The sequence below is a fragment of the Chamaea fasciata genome, unplaced genomic scaffold (genome assembly GCF_029207755.1).
Source record: "Chamaea fasciata isolate MVZ Bird 193981 ecotype frontalis unplaced genomic scaffold, bChaFas1.0.hap1 SCAF_9, whole genome shotgun sequence".
Taxonomy (NCBI): domain Eukaryota; kingdom Metazoa; phylum Chordata; class Aves; order Passeriformes; family Sylviidae; genus Chamaea; species Chamaea fasciata.
Genome location: NW_027094094.1, coordinates 35,225,993 through 35,243,017, shown reverse-complemented (window position 1 = coordinate 35,243,017; position 17,025 = coordinate 35,225,993). Strand labels below are relative to the sequence as shown.

At 52.9% G+C, this 17,025-nt stretch overlaps 1 protein-coding gene across 1 annotated transcript in view; it reads left to right on the top strand.

The window, feature by feature from the left end:
* The first annotated feature begins 5,732 nt into the window (after positions 1-5,732).
* Positions 5,733-17,025, top strand: part of CDH23 (cadherin related 23) — a 184,818-nt gene continuing 173,525 nt past the window's right edge. The window contains exons 1-2 of the mRNA XM_066191902.1: positions 5,733-5,787; positions 16,375-16,449. Of these exons, the coding sequence (XP_066047999.1) occupies positions 16,380-16,449 (70 nt within the window). The 5' untranslated portion in view covers positions 5,733-5,787; positions 16,375-16,379. The remainder of the gene's footprint in view (positions 5,788-16,374; positions 16,450-17,025) is intronic.

Sequence of the window (17,025 nt, the reverse complement as noted above, 5' to 3'; positions counted from 1 at the left end):
TGTGTCCTCACCTGCCTAAAAATGCATTCCCAGGTTTTGTTTCTGTGCTCACCACCATCCCCTCAGCCAGCAGGGCTGTGTTCCCATCTCCCAGCCGAGGAAGGCAGGTGTTGATCCGGCTGGCACGGGAAAGGCCGCGTGCTTTCCGTAGAGCTTGGGCCCCTCTCATCTGTGGGTGTAAAGCGAGCCGTGCAGGCGTTGCAGAATTGCTGAGGGTGAGCCCCTGATGTGAAATGGAGTCAAAGACACAAATCCCTGCGTGGTGCCCGGCACTGCTGGCACCGTGACCCGGGCTTTGGAGAGTCCCAGTCCTGCCAGGCCTGACAGCCCAGCGCAGAGGGGATATGCTGGGCCTGCCCCACACTGCCTTTTCCAGCAGCCTTTGGAGTTCAATCCAACTGGCGAAGAGGGAAAGAAAGCTGGGAACTGGCAAAGCAGCAGCAGCAAAAGCAGCAGGGTGCAAGGGAGAAGGAGAGGAAGGGATGAAAAGGGCACAAAGTGGAGGAGACCCAGCTGCTGCACCTTCTGCTTGAAGAAAACCAACTGAGCCTATACCTGACCTGGTTTTGTCCCCTCTCACCTTCTGTGGTGCCAGCTCCCCCTCCCTGCTTCAGAGCTGGACCAGGTTAAGTGTTGGTACTGGGGGCTTTGAAGCAAACGAATGTGCTGGAGGAGGAAAGGGAAATTTTGTCATGGAGCTATGCTCACTTTGCATCAGTTGCAAGTGATTTTCCCTCTTTCTCTCTGACCTCCAAAGCCTTGTCCTCCCTCAGTGGAGTGCCTGCTGGGTAAGAATGCTGCCCCCTCTCCATCTGTGGCACCAACCTTTGCATTGCAGAGGCTTTGGTGTGGTGCTGTGACCCCCCGGGAAGCAGAAAGCACCTCAGAAATGCTCTTTAAGGCCCCTTCCGACCCAAACCGTTTTGTGATTCCATGAAACAGCGCTGGGGGCTTGGGAAGGGCCACCACCCTCAGCAGATGAGCTGAGCCACTCCTGCCCCTCCACGGGTGCCCCAGAGGGGAAAAAAAACAAACCTTGGCTTTGAAACCTTGCCAGCCAGCTGCAGGCTTGCCCGGCTGCTGTTCTCCTTTTACATGTTTTATGGAGTAATTTGTACTATATTTACACAGCAGTGATAAACAGTTTTTAAAATGGAAGCAAAGAAAATGCTGCTGGATGAATTGTTACAAAAAAGCCCTGTTTTGCCATTCCAGCAGGGGGAAAAAAAAGGGATAAAAATCACCATCCTAGGGACATGCTGTTCATCAGATCTGGGTATTTTTTCCCTTGATTTGTGTGCCTAATGTGAGCAGAAGAAGTCGCAGATGCATGCTGAATTCTGCAGGGAACATATGCATGCATTTAAATCATTTACAGCATTTACTGGTGCAATTGTAAAGCACATTATTTTTCTGCATTTGTAATTAGGCTCCAAGCAGATGGTGAAGGACTGCAGCTCCTGATTAGACAGGCTTGTGCTCTGTTGGACGGCGCTGCGAGAACAAACTGAGATGAGAAAGTTTTCCTCCTAATTTATCATGCCAGGGCGGGGGAGTGCAGGAACTGGGGCTGCCTGAGCGTGAATTCCAGCGTGCCCGGAGCAGGCTGGGCAGAGCTGTGCCTGGAGCCATCCCTCTGCCATCCCTCCTTGCTGATGGATGGGGCGCCCGGACCCCTTCCCCAGCTCCTCTTCCATCCCAGATTTTGTGACCTCGCCTCGCCGCACAGCTCGGGACACCCGGCAGGGCGGGATGGAGCGTCTGCAGTGACAAATGCCTTGGAAATGAGGCAGGAGCTGGGAGGTGAGAAGGGTTTTTAAAGCAGAAGCAAGTCCCGGGCTGGTGGCTATGTCAGAGGAGAGATCCCACCTGCCTGGCCTCGGCTCCGCTGTTTTTGCCACCCTTGGCTTGGCGAGAGGTGGGGAGAGCTTTCCTCCTCTCCTGGGAGCGACTTCGACCTTAAACAGCACCACGGGCTCTTCCCTGGTCCCTCACATGCACCCTCCTCCCAGCAGTCCAGGAGTCCCCCTTGCTATTGTCACCCAGCTGTCCCCTACTCGCACAGGGGACAATTTATCCGGTGCTATTTGCCCTTCTTCCTGCAGTTCCTTATTTTCCTGGCTTGCCTCCTTAAATCATAACCGTGAGGACCTGATCAAAGCGGGTTAAATGAGAGGCAACTAAAGAGCAGAGCAAGGCAGAAGAGGAGCACAATGCCAGTCTGAGACGTTGTGACCCTGGGGGAGCAGCACAGGAGCCTCCCAGGATTCTCTTGAGGCGGCAGCATGACCAAAATTCCTTCGTGTCCCCTTGGTTGGTCGCCCCCAGGCTGTGGAGACAGGCCATGACCTTCCCTGGGGTTTTATCTCGCTGCTCACTGAGTTAGCAGCGAGGTTAGACACAGGTGTGCCCCGGGCTGGCCAGGACGGAGCTCATCCTCCACCTGGCACAGCCCTCTGGTGTTCCCTGACCGCGAACAGGGAACGAGCAGCTCCAAGGCCACTCTGCAGGGAAGGCGGCCCAGCCGAGGGTGTGATGGCAGGGGACAGGGGAAAGGCTGCGGTGTGGATTCTCTGTGCCTGTTCGTGGATTCTCTGGGCCTGTAGATGGCACCTTTTCCTCTGCTGAGGAAGAAAGAATAAACCGCGGGGAAAGAACTTCGCACAGCCCAACAGCCCAAGCTGCTGAGGTAGGGCTCCGAGCTAGGAGAAACGTGCTTCGGGTGTGTGGCATGAAGTGACTCGGAGTAGTCCCACAGTTGTCCACTCTCGCTGTCGCTGCTCTTGATCCAAATCACCTGGATCATCACCGAACCCACTCCAAGTTTACTAACATTGCCCATCACTAGGAAATCGCAAGGGATTTCCTGAGGGAAAAGTGCTTCCAGCTGCACACAGAGCTGCCCTAAAGGTTGTTTGTTTTGTTTTGTTTTGTTTTGTTTTTTTACCCTTGTTAACCCATTGTGGATCTAACAAGCCCAGCCTGGGGCTGCAGGATGCTCTCAATGCCCCTAGCAGGGGGACAAGTCCTGCTGGCTCCACTTTGGGCTGCGCAGGGTGACAGTTCTGCAAGCAGGCTGCTTGGGGGTCTGCAGAGCACAGAGCTTCAGGGATTCAGCCAGGTCCTGCAAGGCTTTTTGGGGCCCACCAAAATCACCTCGATCCTTCTTCCCATATGTCATCACCACAGGAATGCGTGGTCCAGGGGTAGCCCACCTGGACCCACCTGTAAATGCAAGCTGGAAGATCCCTGCGGAATTCCCACAGAATTAGGTCTGTGCTACAAAGGTGAGCCCAGTTTCTGCCCCTCCTGCTGCCTCCAGAGGATCACCTTACAAAGGTGCAATTTGAAACTCAGTACTTCCGTATTTCTAAAGGAAAAACAAAACCAACCAGCTGCTCTTTCAGTGCTTTTCTTCTTCGGAGAGAGAATTCCAGCAATCCCTTAACTTTGCTCGGCTTTCTCACCAGCCTCCTTCACTTATAAATACCTAAACAAACAGCATGATTCAAATATTGGCCCTAAAATTCTGGGTGAAATGGACCTGGAAATTAATTTCACACCGGAAAAGGCAGCTCGCTGTCAGCCACAGCACAGGTGGTAGAAAAGAAAACTCCAAGATGGCTCTACAAATTAATTCTGTGGCTCGGATGAGAGGGTAGCAGGCGGGGAGCTGCCTCCCTCACACCACCATCCCAACCCACACTGCCCCATGGGGTGCTGGAAAACTGTGGGACAGGGAGGATACACCCCACACCACCTGGGGCTTGTGGTCTGGGGGAGACAAAATTACCGTCTTCTCCCCCCCAAAAAAAACAAGTGGAAGCAGGGGGCATGGGTCGTATTTTTCCCAAGCACCGACAAAGGGCCTTGCACTTTTACGCAGGTCTTATTTACTGGGGGGGGAAGGAAGGGGAGTTTGGGGAAGCACTTGCAGGGACCCTTGTGAAAGACTCCTGGGGAAAAGGAGGCGTGAAGAAATGACTGCTGGCACAATATTGCACGGGCTGGTTGTCAGGCAGCGACGACCATGCTGACCCTGGAGCCCGCAGCAGAACGTGGTCCATGGCAAGCTGAGGTAATTCAGGACCTTGGCAGGGCAGGGTTTTGCACGTGTCTGTGTTTTACCTGCTGTCCATGTGGTATTTCATCTATTTAGAGACAAATGGCAATCTCAGCTCTTGCGGTGGAAGGCAAGCAGAGGAGTGAGGAGAGCTGGATGTGGGAATGCTCCGTGGCTGGCTGGAAAATGAGAGGGGGAGAAGCCTTGCAGTACAATTTCAAGGTTGAGTGAGTGGTGCCAGGAGGCTGTGAAAGGCTCTGCTGAGATGCTCTGTGTTCACAGGCAGGATGGAGAAGGGAGGTCATGGGATCTGCCTCCAAAAAAAATCAGGTTTCCCTGTACTGAGACTGTGGAGAAAGGCTGGGATAGCAGAGAGGTTAACCCAGCCCTGCAGCTCCCTGCTTCGGGGTTGGTGTTAATTATGATCCCAGTAGCAACCGGGAGCATCTCTCTGCTCACAAAGCATCACTTTCTTCTACTGCCTTCTTTCCCCAGCTCTGAGCCTGTGGAAAGGCACGTCTCCCATGGGCTGGGTGTCAGAGTGCCATGGATTTCTTCTCACAGGGGCTTGGGAACATCAGCTCAGTGAGCTGGTTTGAGGTCCGGCTTGCACACAGCTATTGCTGTCCCTGCCTGATTTAAACCGACCCTGACAGGGAGGTACAGATCACAAGAGACTGAATTCCTGTGTGTTCTGTGAACCTAGGCACTGAAATCCTCCCAGTCCTCCCTCTCCTCCTTGATGGGAAGGGCTGCAGCCTGTACTCCCTCAGGAATGGGACTGGGAGCCCAGGCCAGGAGGAACTCGGCCTTGTTAGACCCGACTTATGTAAAACAGGTGACACATCTCCAAACCAGTCAGGATGTGAGCAGAAATCTCCAAACCAGTCAGGATGTGAGCAGAAATCCACGGTGTGAAGCCAAGGCACAGGAACCTGGCAGAGGAGAGGTGTGCTCCTGTTTAAATAGAAACCCTGACCTGAATTGATCAGGAGAGGCCGTAAGCGAGACATCACCTGTGCAAAGTCAGAGCAGCTACACGCACCCAGGCCTGAGACACATCTTCACCTCTGGTTTTGCTGTGGTTCCTCCCCTTTTTTGTCATTTCTTCCCCTCATTAGCTCCCTGACTTTGTGGACGTGGCTGGGATGAACACGGTGTGAAGAGCCTGGCTGCGTTACATGCTGCTGCATGATGATGAAGAGGGCAAGGTAGAGATGAAGAACCCAGGAGAGAGAGAGACCCCCCAGAGCAGGTGGCTCAGTTCAGTAGGTGCTCGGAGCCCCAAGCAGGTCATACCTGCACCCTTTGCACTCCTGGTGACCCCTGAGTGCCAGCTACCAAGGCCAATTCCTTAAGGAACCTAATGTAGCCCAGGTATGATGTGAAGAAATTATCTGCCAGCACCTTAATTAGCTGCAGAGAGCTCACTGCATTCACCTGTTTGCCAGCGTCTTTGGGGTTTAGCCCCAAAGCAGCTGCGGGTGTGCCAGGACTGGCCGAGGGTGCAAAGTGCCTGCAGCTGGGGCAGGTTTGGTGGGGGAACCCCCCATCCCCAGGGAGGACCAGGAGCAGACCTGTGCCCAATTCCAACCAATCAGCCCCGCAGCTGAGCTAATGGCATAATTAGAAGAAGCTGCTCAAGAGAGGCAAAGGCTTAATTACCCTCTCCTGCTGCTGCAGGGGCATTTGCCTACTGGTGTTGCAGGACAAGGGCTGTGGAGGTGAGTGGAGGGGAAGGGTCCTTTCATCCCTGGAAGTGCTGGAGGCTGGCTGGACAGGGCTTGGAGCACCCTGGTCCAGTGGAAATTGTCCCTGGCCATGGCAGGGGGATGGAATGAGATGATTTTTAATGTCTCATCCAACCCAAACCATTCTGGGATTCTGTTATTCCCAAGTAAGGCCCCAGGGTGGGCTTTAACAGCACAAACTGCACTTGTTTTGCATTTTAATCAAGACCAGTCATGATGGACTTGGGTGCATGGCAAAGCTCGGGCCCCACGTGGTGGTGTGAGCAGCGGGGCAGGCCCCAAAGCCCTGCCCCTTCCCGGGATCCGGGGACGTGCAGTCCCCCCCGGGTGTGAGGATTGGTGTCACCGGGGGTGGCTTTTTACGGCTTTGTCGCTTCCAAGGCAGCACGAAATGGGGTGAAGCAGGGGCGCTTCGCCCTTTCCCCAAAAGCTGCTCGTGGGGAGGTCTTGGACTAGAGGCAGGGATGTGCTGCCAGGCTCAGGAGTGGCGGGAGGACACGGAAGGGGTTGGTGGGAATTGTGTCTGGGCAGCACGACAGGTACAGCTCCAGGGGGAGAGCAGCTGGGCAGGAATATCCGTGCCCGGATCGCTTTCCCGCTCATGTATGATTTATTTACGTGCTCCGGGCCCTGCCAGCTGCTCCCGCGCACGGGTCAGAGAAATAACAATATTAGCAAAAAAGAAAAAAGGAATTAAACCCCCCCGAGGTGGAGCTAAACTTTGAGTAACCAGCGCCCGCTCGGGCTGAAGTTGGGGTTGAGCAGGCGGCTGCTGCCTTGGGGCTGGGGGGGATCCCGGGATCTGGGGAGCGAGCAGGGAATTTTGGGTGTCTGGGAGTCCCCAGGGAGGGGTCAGGACGGGGGGGAGGTGGAGCCGGCGCTGAAATCCCGGGTACCTGGGCGAGGGGCGCTGCGCCGCCCGCGTCAGTGCCTGCCGCGCTCCTTCCCTTTCCCTCCCCTTCCTCCTCCTCCTCCTCCTCCTCCCGCGGCTGGCAGGGCGGCGGGGGGGCCATGGGGGGGTCGCCGCTGACACCGGGCTCCGAGACAGCCACCGCAGGTAATGCCCCGCCGCTTTTCCTGGCTCCTCGTGGGTTTGTCCATTCGGGAGGAGTGGGATGTGGGGCCCGGGGGATGCGTGGGGGGCGCGGGCATCGCCCTCTCCCTTTCCCTTTGCGCGGGGTCCCCCTTTCTAAACCTTCTTGGTTTGCTTTCACCGAGCGAGGGTGTTTTTCTGGGGGCCGAGCCCTGATATTATTGTTATTATTTTGGGCGGGGGGTCTCGCTTGGCGCGCTGGTTTCCGCGGCAGGAGAGGTGGGGAGCCGGACCTTTCTCCCCTTTTCCCAAAAATAACATCGGGAAGGTGCGGTGGTACCCGCTGTCCTGCCCCAGAGGGAGCGGGCACGCTGCCCCCTCCTGCCCCCGTGCCGGCTCTAATTTGGAGTTCGGGCTGTTGATAAGCTACAAAGTTTCTGGGATAAGCCGGGGTTGAACTTCTTCCCAGACGTGGGAATGCCGCGCCGCAGCCGCGCGTGGGGGCTGAGCCGCAGTGGAAGCGGTGGGATTTTTAAATCCCCTCCAAACCCTATTAAAACGGGAGGACAGCGTTTTAACGTGCCAAACTTGCCCTGAGCGTTTGGAGAAAGCTCTTTATTTTAGGTTATTCCCCCCTCCCCGATTCTTTACTCGCTGCTGCTTTCCTTCCTCTCCCTCAGAACCTGCAGTCCCTCTTTTCTTTAAATCCGTCCTCTGACCGCCTTGTCGGCCACTATCGTTTCCCCAAGCCGCCTCTCCTACCCATCAGCGTTTTCCAGGAGGAGAGGGATGCTGGAATGGGACGTTTCCTTTGCTGATGTGTGTTTTCTTTGTTGTTGGTTTGGTTTTTTGGGTTGATGTTTTTTGGTTCCCCCCCCCCCCCCGTGCTGAGGGAAAAGCCGCGTCTGGCATCAGATTCCTTGGGTAGGAAGGCTGACAGAGCCCGCTGCGCTGGGCTGCACGCAACAAGCCCGGCTCCTTTCCCGGGATCTTTCCCGGTGCATCCTGCGGGAGCCTGGAATGCTTCGTGCACGTGGGATAAAGCTGGTGCATTGAGATGTTTTAATTTTTTTTTTTTTTTTTTTTGTTTTGGTGGGTGGGAGGGCGGTATGTGGAAGCCGGGGATAAAGTATTCCCATGGGATGCTCGCATTCGTGGAAATCCAGGCGGTTGTTTCGGCAGTGTGAGTTTTGCCTTTGTCTCTCCTTCTCCCCTGTCCTGGGGAAGGAGGGGAGGAGAAATCTCTGTGCAGTTCCATTTTCCTTCACTGTCCCGCTCCCTCCCTTCATCTCCGGCACAAAGCTTTCTTGTTTCCTAAAGGAGTCGGGTGGTGTAGTGAAAAATACAATGTTAAAGACCAAGTTGTATCCTCACAAGACCGAGTGTATTCCCACACTATCTTTGTGGGAAACTGGATGGATGTGGACCCTTCTTTTTAATTTATTTTTTATTTTTTTTTTTATTATTATTTTTGGTGATAAGTGGGAGCAACAATGTTTGCAAGAGGTGGGAGCCGTGGAGCTTGGCTGGCTGCTGTGGCTGAGCCTGTGGAGGACCCCCAGCCCTGTCCCTTTTCTCAGGAGCATCACCTGGATGCAGCAGGGAGGAGGGAGGCAGCACCAGAACCATTCCTGCTGCCCAGCTGCAATAATCTCCAGAGTGATGCCCAGGGCACGGCAGCTCTGCTGACCTGGTGCAAGGAAAAAGGGCCCTGCAATCCACTTCTGTGCACAGCCCTGAGCAGCTGGGGGTGAAAGGACCTCTTAAAAAAGGATTCAGCTTGTGAAGTTTCGTAGGTGTTCTGTGCAGATGGTCTGGAGCATAGATTATTTTTGAATTTAAGAAGCTTTAGGGTATGGGATTGGCTTGATGAGGGGGCTGGCTTGTGGCCTCTTGTTAGGGTGTAAAATATCCCAGCTGCTTGCAGCCAGGCTGATTGAGCTGGAGCTTTGCTTTGGGAGCATGAACAGTTCCATGTGCAACCTAAAATTTCTGTGTTTTTTCCCACTACAGTATCCTGCTTCCTCCAGTAAGACTTCTCATAATGTTGCAGGAGAAATAGGGTTATTTTGGGGCTTTTGTGGCCCAGGACCTACAAAGGTGAGAATTCCTGCCTTTGTGCTCATGTTGTTCTCTGACTCTGTTTCAGTGTGTAGATTCTGCATCTGAAATGGGGAGAAACTGGGAATTCCAATGGTTAAGACCCAAATCTTGCAGATGTCCTGGATCTTGGCAGGGGTTTGGTAAAGACCAGGGGCTGGAATAGCATTTATCCATGGGCTGTGCTCTGCCTGATGTTTCAGTGTGGGCAGGAGATACTTGTTCATGGCTCCTGGTGACTTGCAGTCTATGAAGGTGAAGATTAGATGGGATATTAGGAAGGAATTCCTCACTTCGAGGGTGGGGAGGCCCTGACACAGGCTGCCCAGAGGAGCTGTGGCTGCCCCTGGATCCCTGGCAGTGTCCAAGGCCAGGTTGGATGGGACTAGAGCACCCTGGGATAGTGGAAGGTGTCCCTGCCCGTGGCTGCGTGGTCTTTAAATTCCCTCCTGACCTGGAGGGCAATCCTGGCACACGATGTCACTTTTGCAGCATCCGTTTGAATCCCTGTCCTGGGGCCAAGGACCTGGCTCACAAGGGAGACTGCTGTGTGTGGGAGGGCTGTGCTGTCCCTTCAGAGCCTGGATTGCTTTGCCCTGTTCTGTGTGTTTGATAAAACAACTGCTCTCCTGGGAAGAAAGAGGGTCCTGCTTATGTGTGCTGAGGAGAGAGTCACTGGGGGCAAATTCCCAATGGAAATCGAGCTTTGTGCCCGAGCATGCTGCACCTTTGGAAAGGGCATGTAGGAGAGGGAGTGGGCAGCTTCAAGGGCCCTCAGACACACCTGGGATCTCAGGAGGGCTCGCATGAACCAGCCTGTCACTGGTAATGAACTGCTGTCATTAATCCAAATAACTTCATCCCTGCTGCGTGCCTTTGTCTTTCCCTCCAGCCTCCGCTCTCTGGAGCTGCTCTTTGGGACTGAGGGATTTCGCTGGGGTTCCTCCCGAGTATCCCCATCTTCCTTTCCCTGTGCTGTCTGTACTTCTTTCCCCTGCTCCTACAATTCCAGCCAGTGAGTGATTATCCTCAGCGTGCCCACAGTGCTGCTCCACCAGGCAGAGCTTCCCTTTTATTAGCTGGAACAGCCAGCGGGCCTTGGAGAGGTCTGGAGCAGCAAAGTGCCTCTTTCTGGAAGTGAGCTTTGTGTGAAAGCAGCAAGGACACTGCCTCTTGATTTGGATGAGGCAAGAAATGGCCTGAGAGCCTTTGCAGCTCCGGTTCATCAGTGGGAAGGTTTTTTGTGGGTTTTCCTACGGTGGTTGTATTTTTTTTTACCCTTCTTCTGAAGCATCCCTTTTTCCCTCTGGTTTTAAGAGCTACCGTTCCAGTTACCGTTGGCCTGAACAAAATAGCCTTGCTGCTTCTTTTTAGTGTTGCAAACTCCCAGTCTGGGGCTTAGGGGCAGCTGGAGGCAGGGAGATGGGATAAAACCCCAGGCGCACACACACCCAGGGTCCAGGGCTTGGAGAGGTGTCTGCTGAGTGTTTACCAAGAGAGATGGAGTTAAATTAAATACCTCACCCATCTCCTTTGGCAGGATTTTAAAATGCAGCTCAGTGACTGATTTGGAAGAGCTGGTGGTTCTGAGGCTGGTGACTTGCTCTGGAGGCTGATACTGAATCCTTTATTGCTGCTGTGGGGGAACATTCTGGGGCAAAAAGGGGATCCTTGCCTTGAAAGCTGCAGCTGGATGTGCCCAGGAAGGAGGTCTGAGGCAGTCCCTTCCAGCACGTGCTTTTTCTCCCCTTTAATGCCACTTCACACACATCTTGTCCTCTTCTTTCCCTTCAAACCTCCCTGAGCCGAGCAGAACTTGTGTGCCAGATCTGGAACGGTGTGTGTAGGAGCCCCCAGGATCCCTAGGCATGGGCTGGGTCCAGCAGTACAGGGTCCAGACACTCTCAGGGATCCTGTGTGGGAGCCTGAGGGTGTTAGACACTTCTCCTGCATGGTTTTGATGGCAGTGCCTGGAGGTCCAGCCAGGTTGCTGTCTGCCCTGGGTCAGAGGGAGGCCACCTCCTTTCCAAGCAGGGCACAAGAAAGGAAGTGTCTGGCATCCTACTCCTGAGCAGGCTTGGAGTCAGGCCTTCAGCATCCTTACATCTGCCACTTTGTCCATTCCTGTAGATTTTCTAAGAGCCTGGAGAGAGGCTCCTGTCTTGTGAGACCAGACTGTGTGTGTCACTTTGCTGCATTCAGCTTTCCACTTCCTCCTAAACCAAGAATTCCCACCCTTCTTCCCCCTCCTCCTTTCTTTTTTTCCTCCCTCTTTTTCTCCTTTGAACTAAGCTGTGTTGCTTTTGGCTGCTTTTCCACCTTTTCATCCCACGTTAGCATCATCTGCTCGGCAGCTTTGCTGTGTTGCTCCAATGTGTTGGTGCAGCCCTGTTGGCTTGGTCTCCATGGCCCATCCCAGCCTTCCTCTCAGCTCAGGAGCTGCTGTTCCAGCTGAAGAGAGATTTTGTGATGGAAAATGGTTGCTATGATGCCGATGGTGACTAGCAACCAGCGCTGGAGGCTCTGTAGAGCCAGTGCTGCCCCACGTAAAAGGAAAGAAATCAGGAATTCTTAATTCTCTCTGTCCCTAAAAGTGAAGCTGCCCTCGCCATGGAGGGGTGGGTGGCAGTGATGGATGCAGCAGGGAATGGGGACTCTCTTCCCAAAACTCCCAGGGTGTTATTTTAGTGTCCCATGGATGCAGAAGATGAGTTGGATGCATTATTTGGCTTTTCCTTAGAGATGCAACAGTTGTGGTGAAAGGTTTGCATGTTGCCTCTGCAGGGCTGGGCAGTTATTGGGATTATCTTGTGTCAGGGGCTTGGAGAACTGGTGTCATTTCCAACCCAGGCACAGCCTTCCTGCAAGGACGGGGAAGTTTAAAGATGGCATTTCCTTCTGGGCCTGGGTTTTTGGTTAAACCAGATTGTCTTAATGCCATTTTGCAGCTAATGTTTGTTTCCTGTGGGAAAGCAAATGTCTGGAAGCACTGACCAAAAGAATTCTGCTCCTGTCCTTGTTTTAAAATGGAAGTGAACTGCTGGAAGGGAGGGAAACTTCTGGGTGTTAGTAGTTGTCAGTAAGGAACAGCTCCAGCTTTTTCCCTGGAAGAAGAAATGTTTGAATACCCCAGCTGGGAAGTGCAGAGCTTCGTGGGGAGAAAACATCCCTGTCTCTCACCTCAGCTTTGGTTTTGGTGTGAAGGAAGAAGAGAGGGGATTTCCCATACTTTTTTCCCCTGCAAACGCCATCTCAGGTGGGTCATGACAGGTGCCAGCAGCTGTGCCCCTTATTCCCTGTGGACATCCATATTCCCCCTCCCATGTGCATACCAATATCCCGGCCTGTATTTATTGAACAGGGAAATTTTATTTCCTTTCGCTGCAGGGAACAGAAAGGGAAAAAAAAAAAAAGAAGGGGGGCAAATTTTTTCACTGGGAACAAATCTCATTTTCAAGAGTCCTGACAAAATGAGCCATAAAATTACAATATTTCAAAGTGCTTTGTAATTCTAGCGTGGACGGCTCTTCATCATAGAATCTGAAAGCTCAGAAAATATAAAACTCATTAGATTAAAATAAACCACCTACCGCACGGGAGAAAAGCTTATTTATCAATATCAATTTACTTCTGATTACCCTGTTCTGCAATTCGTTATTTTTGGGAATTATGATTTGGGCATGGCTCATGCCAATATGGGGGTGGGAATAAAAAAAAAAATCAGAATTAACTTGTAATTTTTTCCTTTTGAATCCTACTTATTTGTAAAGCCCTGGCTAAGAGGCAATAATGAGGAGAAAGGTGCATTTCTAGCAGTGCTTTTTTTGTGGAGCAGAGGGCTGTGGAAGCTGGGAAAGCAGGAGAGGCTGGTGGTTGTGGTGCGAGGGGTGCTGTTAAGCGATATGTGCTTGGTCGAAGAGGATCCCGGGGTGGTTTTTTTTTTGGATGGTGTTTAGTGGTGGTCCTTCTTGGGCTATCTCCTGACTCCTCTTCCAAGGTGATGGGGGAAGCCTGGGGGAGAGGGGTCCTTCAGCAGCCGGATGGATGCGGGGGCACCCCGGCAACACCTCAGGTCCTTCCACCCCACCTCCTGCATCAGATCCCGTGGGGGGGCAGCGCTGACCCTCTTTGGGGGACACCGCTGGTGTTTCATTGTGGGAAAAGGGGCTTTTTTGGGAAGGCACACCCGGTTCTCTCCTGTGGCGCTTGTACTCTTTCTCATTTCTTCCTCGTGCCCCTGGAGCAGCATAGAGCACACAGGGGAGGTTGGAGCTGTGAATTCTGAGGCTCGAGCATCATGGTGCTGTTTGGGGAAGGGAAGGCCAGGTGGGGGGTTCTGGGGATGCGTGAAGATGCCGGCACCTGTGTAAAAAGGACGTGTGAAGGAGCAGCTGTGCCAGCCGCGCTGCGGAGCCGCAGCTCCAGCGAGGTGATGGCACGTTCTGTGTGCCTGTGGTGCAGAGCAAGCACCCCGGCAGCGCGCTTAAAAATGAACCGGCCCAGGTGCAGAGCCTGGCAGTGGCTGCTGAAGCACCCCCAAGAGCAGCCCCTTGTGGTAATGCACCCTCACACCTAAGCAGGTGATTCTGTTTAAGGGAAAACTTTCGGTTTACCTTTGAACAGGTAAGGAAGTTCAATTAGGATTTTCCACAGCCTTCTCATTGTAATTAGCCCGGAGCCAGCACGAGGGCAGCGGTCGGGCTTTGGAGATGTGCCTCAAAGCCTGTTGCCAACTCATTGGGCAAGGTGCCAAAGAGCCCACCTAGACCATCAAGTACAAAAAAAAATACTGCACAGAACTACTCAATCGCTTTTTAAGGTGTCTCAGCGAGGTGTCGGAGGCTTCTCTGGCACCTGCGCTTTGCTTTTGTTTCTGTATCGTTTGTCACTTTCAGTTTCTATTAAAAACTTTTTTTTTTTTTAAACAAATCACGCTTAAAGAGCCGTCTCGCAAAATTATTGCCAAGTTCAGGGGTGCAGCACTGCTGTTGAGGCAGTGAAAAAGCCCCTTCCCAGGCTTGGGAAGGAGGAGGCATTTGGAGAAAGCAGGCTGGAAAACCTCTCCTCGACCTGAGCTAATTGCTAAACTTTCAAGCCCCGGATTTGTTTGCATTGTGGTGTTTCCTCAGCTTCCCTCTCCTCGAGCAGCTGCCAGCGGATGGGGAAACCTCTGGTTTAACATCAGTGCTTTGGCAGCCAGCAGGAGACAACACCTGAGCTCCCAGGGACGCCTTGCCCAGAGACATCATCATGCTGGAAGCTGCACCGAGTGCTTCCTCCAAAGAGCCTCTTTCAGGCACAAGGTGCAATTTAATCTGCTCTTAGTCACAGGGTTTTTTTTAAGTTCTCCCCGGAGACTTCTCGATCCTGTTCCTTGAATTTGCAGTATTTGAGTGAACCATCTCAGAGAACCAGTGAAGAGCTGCAATATTAATGAAGACAGAGAAAAATCAAAATGATATTTCAGGCAATTACTCACATAATGAAGTGACTGACTTGGAATATCCAATATTTAGATTTATCATGACACTCGAAAGGGGATGCTGTCAACCGCCTTTATTTCTACATCACATAAATTGTTTCTCCACTGCCCTGTTGCTTTTCAAACATGGGCTGTGCAGCTGGAAAATAATGTTCACGCTCACTTGGGCTGGAGCGGTGCTGTTTGAGAGGAAAGTTAGTGTTTTCCTCAGTGGCATTTTGGCACTGCAGAAGGCAGAGGAACTCATTTCCTTCTCATCCTCTCTGGCTGCAGCACCAGGAGTTTGGGCTCTGCATTCCATGTTGGGTAAAGGGGTCTGGAACAAGGATGCTGCCTGAGATTCCTTCTCCCCAAAACCTATTTAAAGCCGGAGGGGGCGGGGGGGGAATTGAGATTGTTTGGTGATTTTTCTTAATCATGTGAATTGATTCTGCTTTTGTTGGCCAAATGTAAGGATTTAAAGGGCTTGTCAGGATGCCTGGCTCCTGGGAAAGTGGCCATTTTTGTTTAGAAACTGGGCTTTTGGATGCTCTACTGACACCGAGCAGAAGGCAGAAGCTTGTCGTGGGGTGGAAGTGTAAACTCTCCTGCCCTGTCTGTGTTTTCTGGGGCAACAGGCATGATTACACCTGAATGTCTTCTCTGGCTTGCACTGAAATTCCTGAAGATGCACAAAATACACCACGGCACCATTTTTCTTGTCTAGACCTCTTCATCCCAGAGCCTCTCTGTAGCAAAATAGTGGGAGAAATTAGAATTTCAGGCCCTTTCTGCGGTGGCAGAGTTGTTACGAGCTGTCATCTCCAACACATCCATCAGTAAAAATAAAATAGGTGTAGTAGCTGTTGCTTTGGAGCTCCTTTAGGAGCACCCATGAGGATTCCCTTGAATCTCTAAGAGGAGGGGGCAGAGCTCTTCACCCTTGTCTGGTTGGAATAACGCTACCCCACTGCTGTGGGTAGGAGCAGGATGCTGTGAAGGGAAGTTCAGCTGGCTGTCCCCTCCTCTCCCTGTCCCTGGGGCTGCTGCTGTCCCACCTTCAGCTGGTGGGAGAACAATTCCACTGCCCCACAGCTTGCAGAGCACCCAGGGAAACACGGAGAGTTTCAGAGACAGGTGACTGTCAAGGAAAACCCTGGGGGGGTTTCCTTGTGCCTTTATGCTCTGTGTGATACGTGTGGTTCGTATTTGCCTCCAGGGTGGGATGGTTTAAATCCACGTGTGCGAATCTCTTTGTAAAGAGGCACTTGGTGCAGTTTTGTGGGGTTGGTTTGGAAAAAGCTGTGGGTTTGATGCTCTGAACACCAAGTGAGGATGTGGCTGTTCTGGCAGCTCCCTGGTGCTGTTTTATTGCGTTTCCTTAGCGTGAGGAGCCTTGTGCTGTGTTGAGATTTTGGGAGGCAGAGAGGGATGAGGGCATGCTTGGCAGCCATTCTGCTTCCCGTGCTCCTGCAGCGCCTGCTCTGTGGCCACCCAGGTGGTGTGAGACGTTCTTGGGGCTCTGCTCCCAAACCTTGGTGCCTCTCCAGTGATTCTGGGTCGAGCTTCCCACACAGCTCTGCCCAATCATCTCAAATCCGGGTGCTGGCAGCTCGCTGCTGTGTCACCCCTGGGTCACAGCAGCTCCTCCTGTGCTCCAGTGCTGGAGCAGCTCATCCCAGCTGGGGCTGCTCCTCTCCTGGCCACGAGGTCACCGTGGCTCAACCCCTCACAGGAAAGGAACTTCGGGAAGCAGAAAGGGAAAAATGGAGCACCTCCACCAGGTGGATCCTGGTTTCCATTGCCAAGGGGATGTTTGAAACAGTGTTGATGTCCTGAGGGTTCCCCTGCAGCATTGGAGAGCCAAGGCACAACCTGAGGCAGAGCTGCACCCCGAGCCTGGTTTAGGGAGACAAGGTCATGTCTGTCAGGTGCCGAACTTGATGCTGCCTCTCTTCTTTGGCAGGAACCATGAAGCGTCACGCAGCTGCTGCCGGCAACCTCCTGCCTCTCCTCTTGCTCTTGGAGCTGGTCTCTCCAGGTGAGTCTGTCTCTGCTCTCCCCCTGCTTGTTTGCAAGGTACAGAGGTGGTAATTGCTGTCTCTGTGGTCTCCTGGTGGATCTGCAAAGCTGCACTGCTGGGGTGATGTGGGGGTGAGCAAATCTCCTGTCTCCATCAGATCTCTCGTGTCTCCGTCCCCTGAAATCATGGGGACCTGCACATCATGCTCCCACTTTTCTTGCAGTCCTTACTGACTGCACACGTGGCATTAGATGGCCCTTCTTGGGAGAAGAGAGTAGGTGGGACTGGAAAAAGCCTTGGGGGAGGATGGATGTGAACCCAGCAGTGGTAGATGCTCCTGGTGTATCTCGATGGAAAGCTCTTGGCAACTTCCAGATGCAGATTTACCACGGCAAAGCCGGTGCTGGACCTGGCATGAGGTCAATTTACATAAATAAAAGCTAAAGAAAACTAGAGGGGGAGATCACAGGCAGGGATGTAAACCAGAAGCTTGTTAGCTGTGCAGCAGCAGAATATTGCTGGCAAGGCTCTCCCTCTGCTTTCAGCAGCAAAATGATGACCTGAACTGTGCTTTAATAGAAGCTGGGGGGGAAA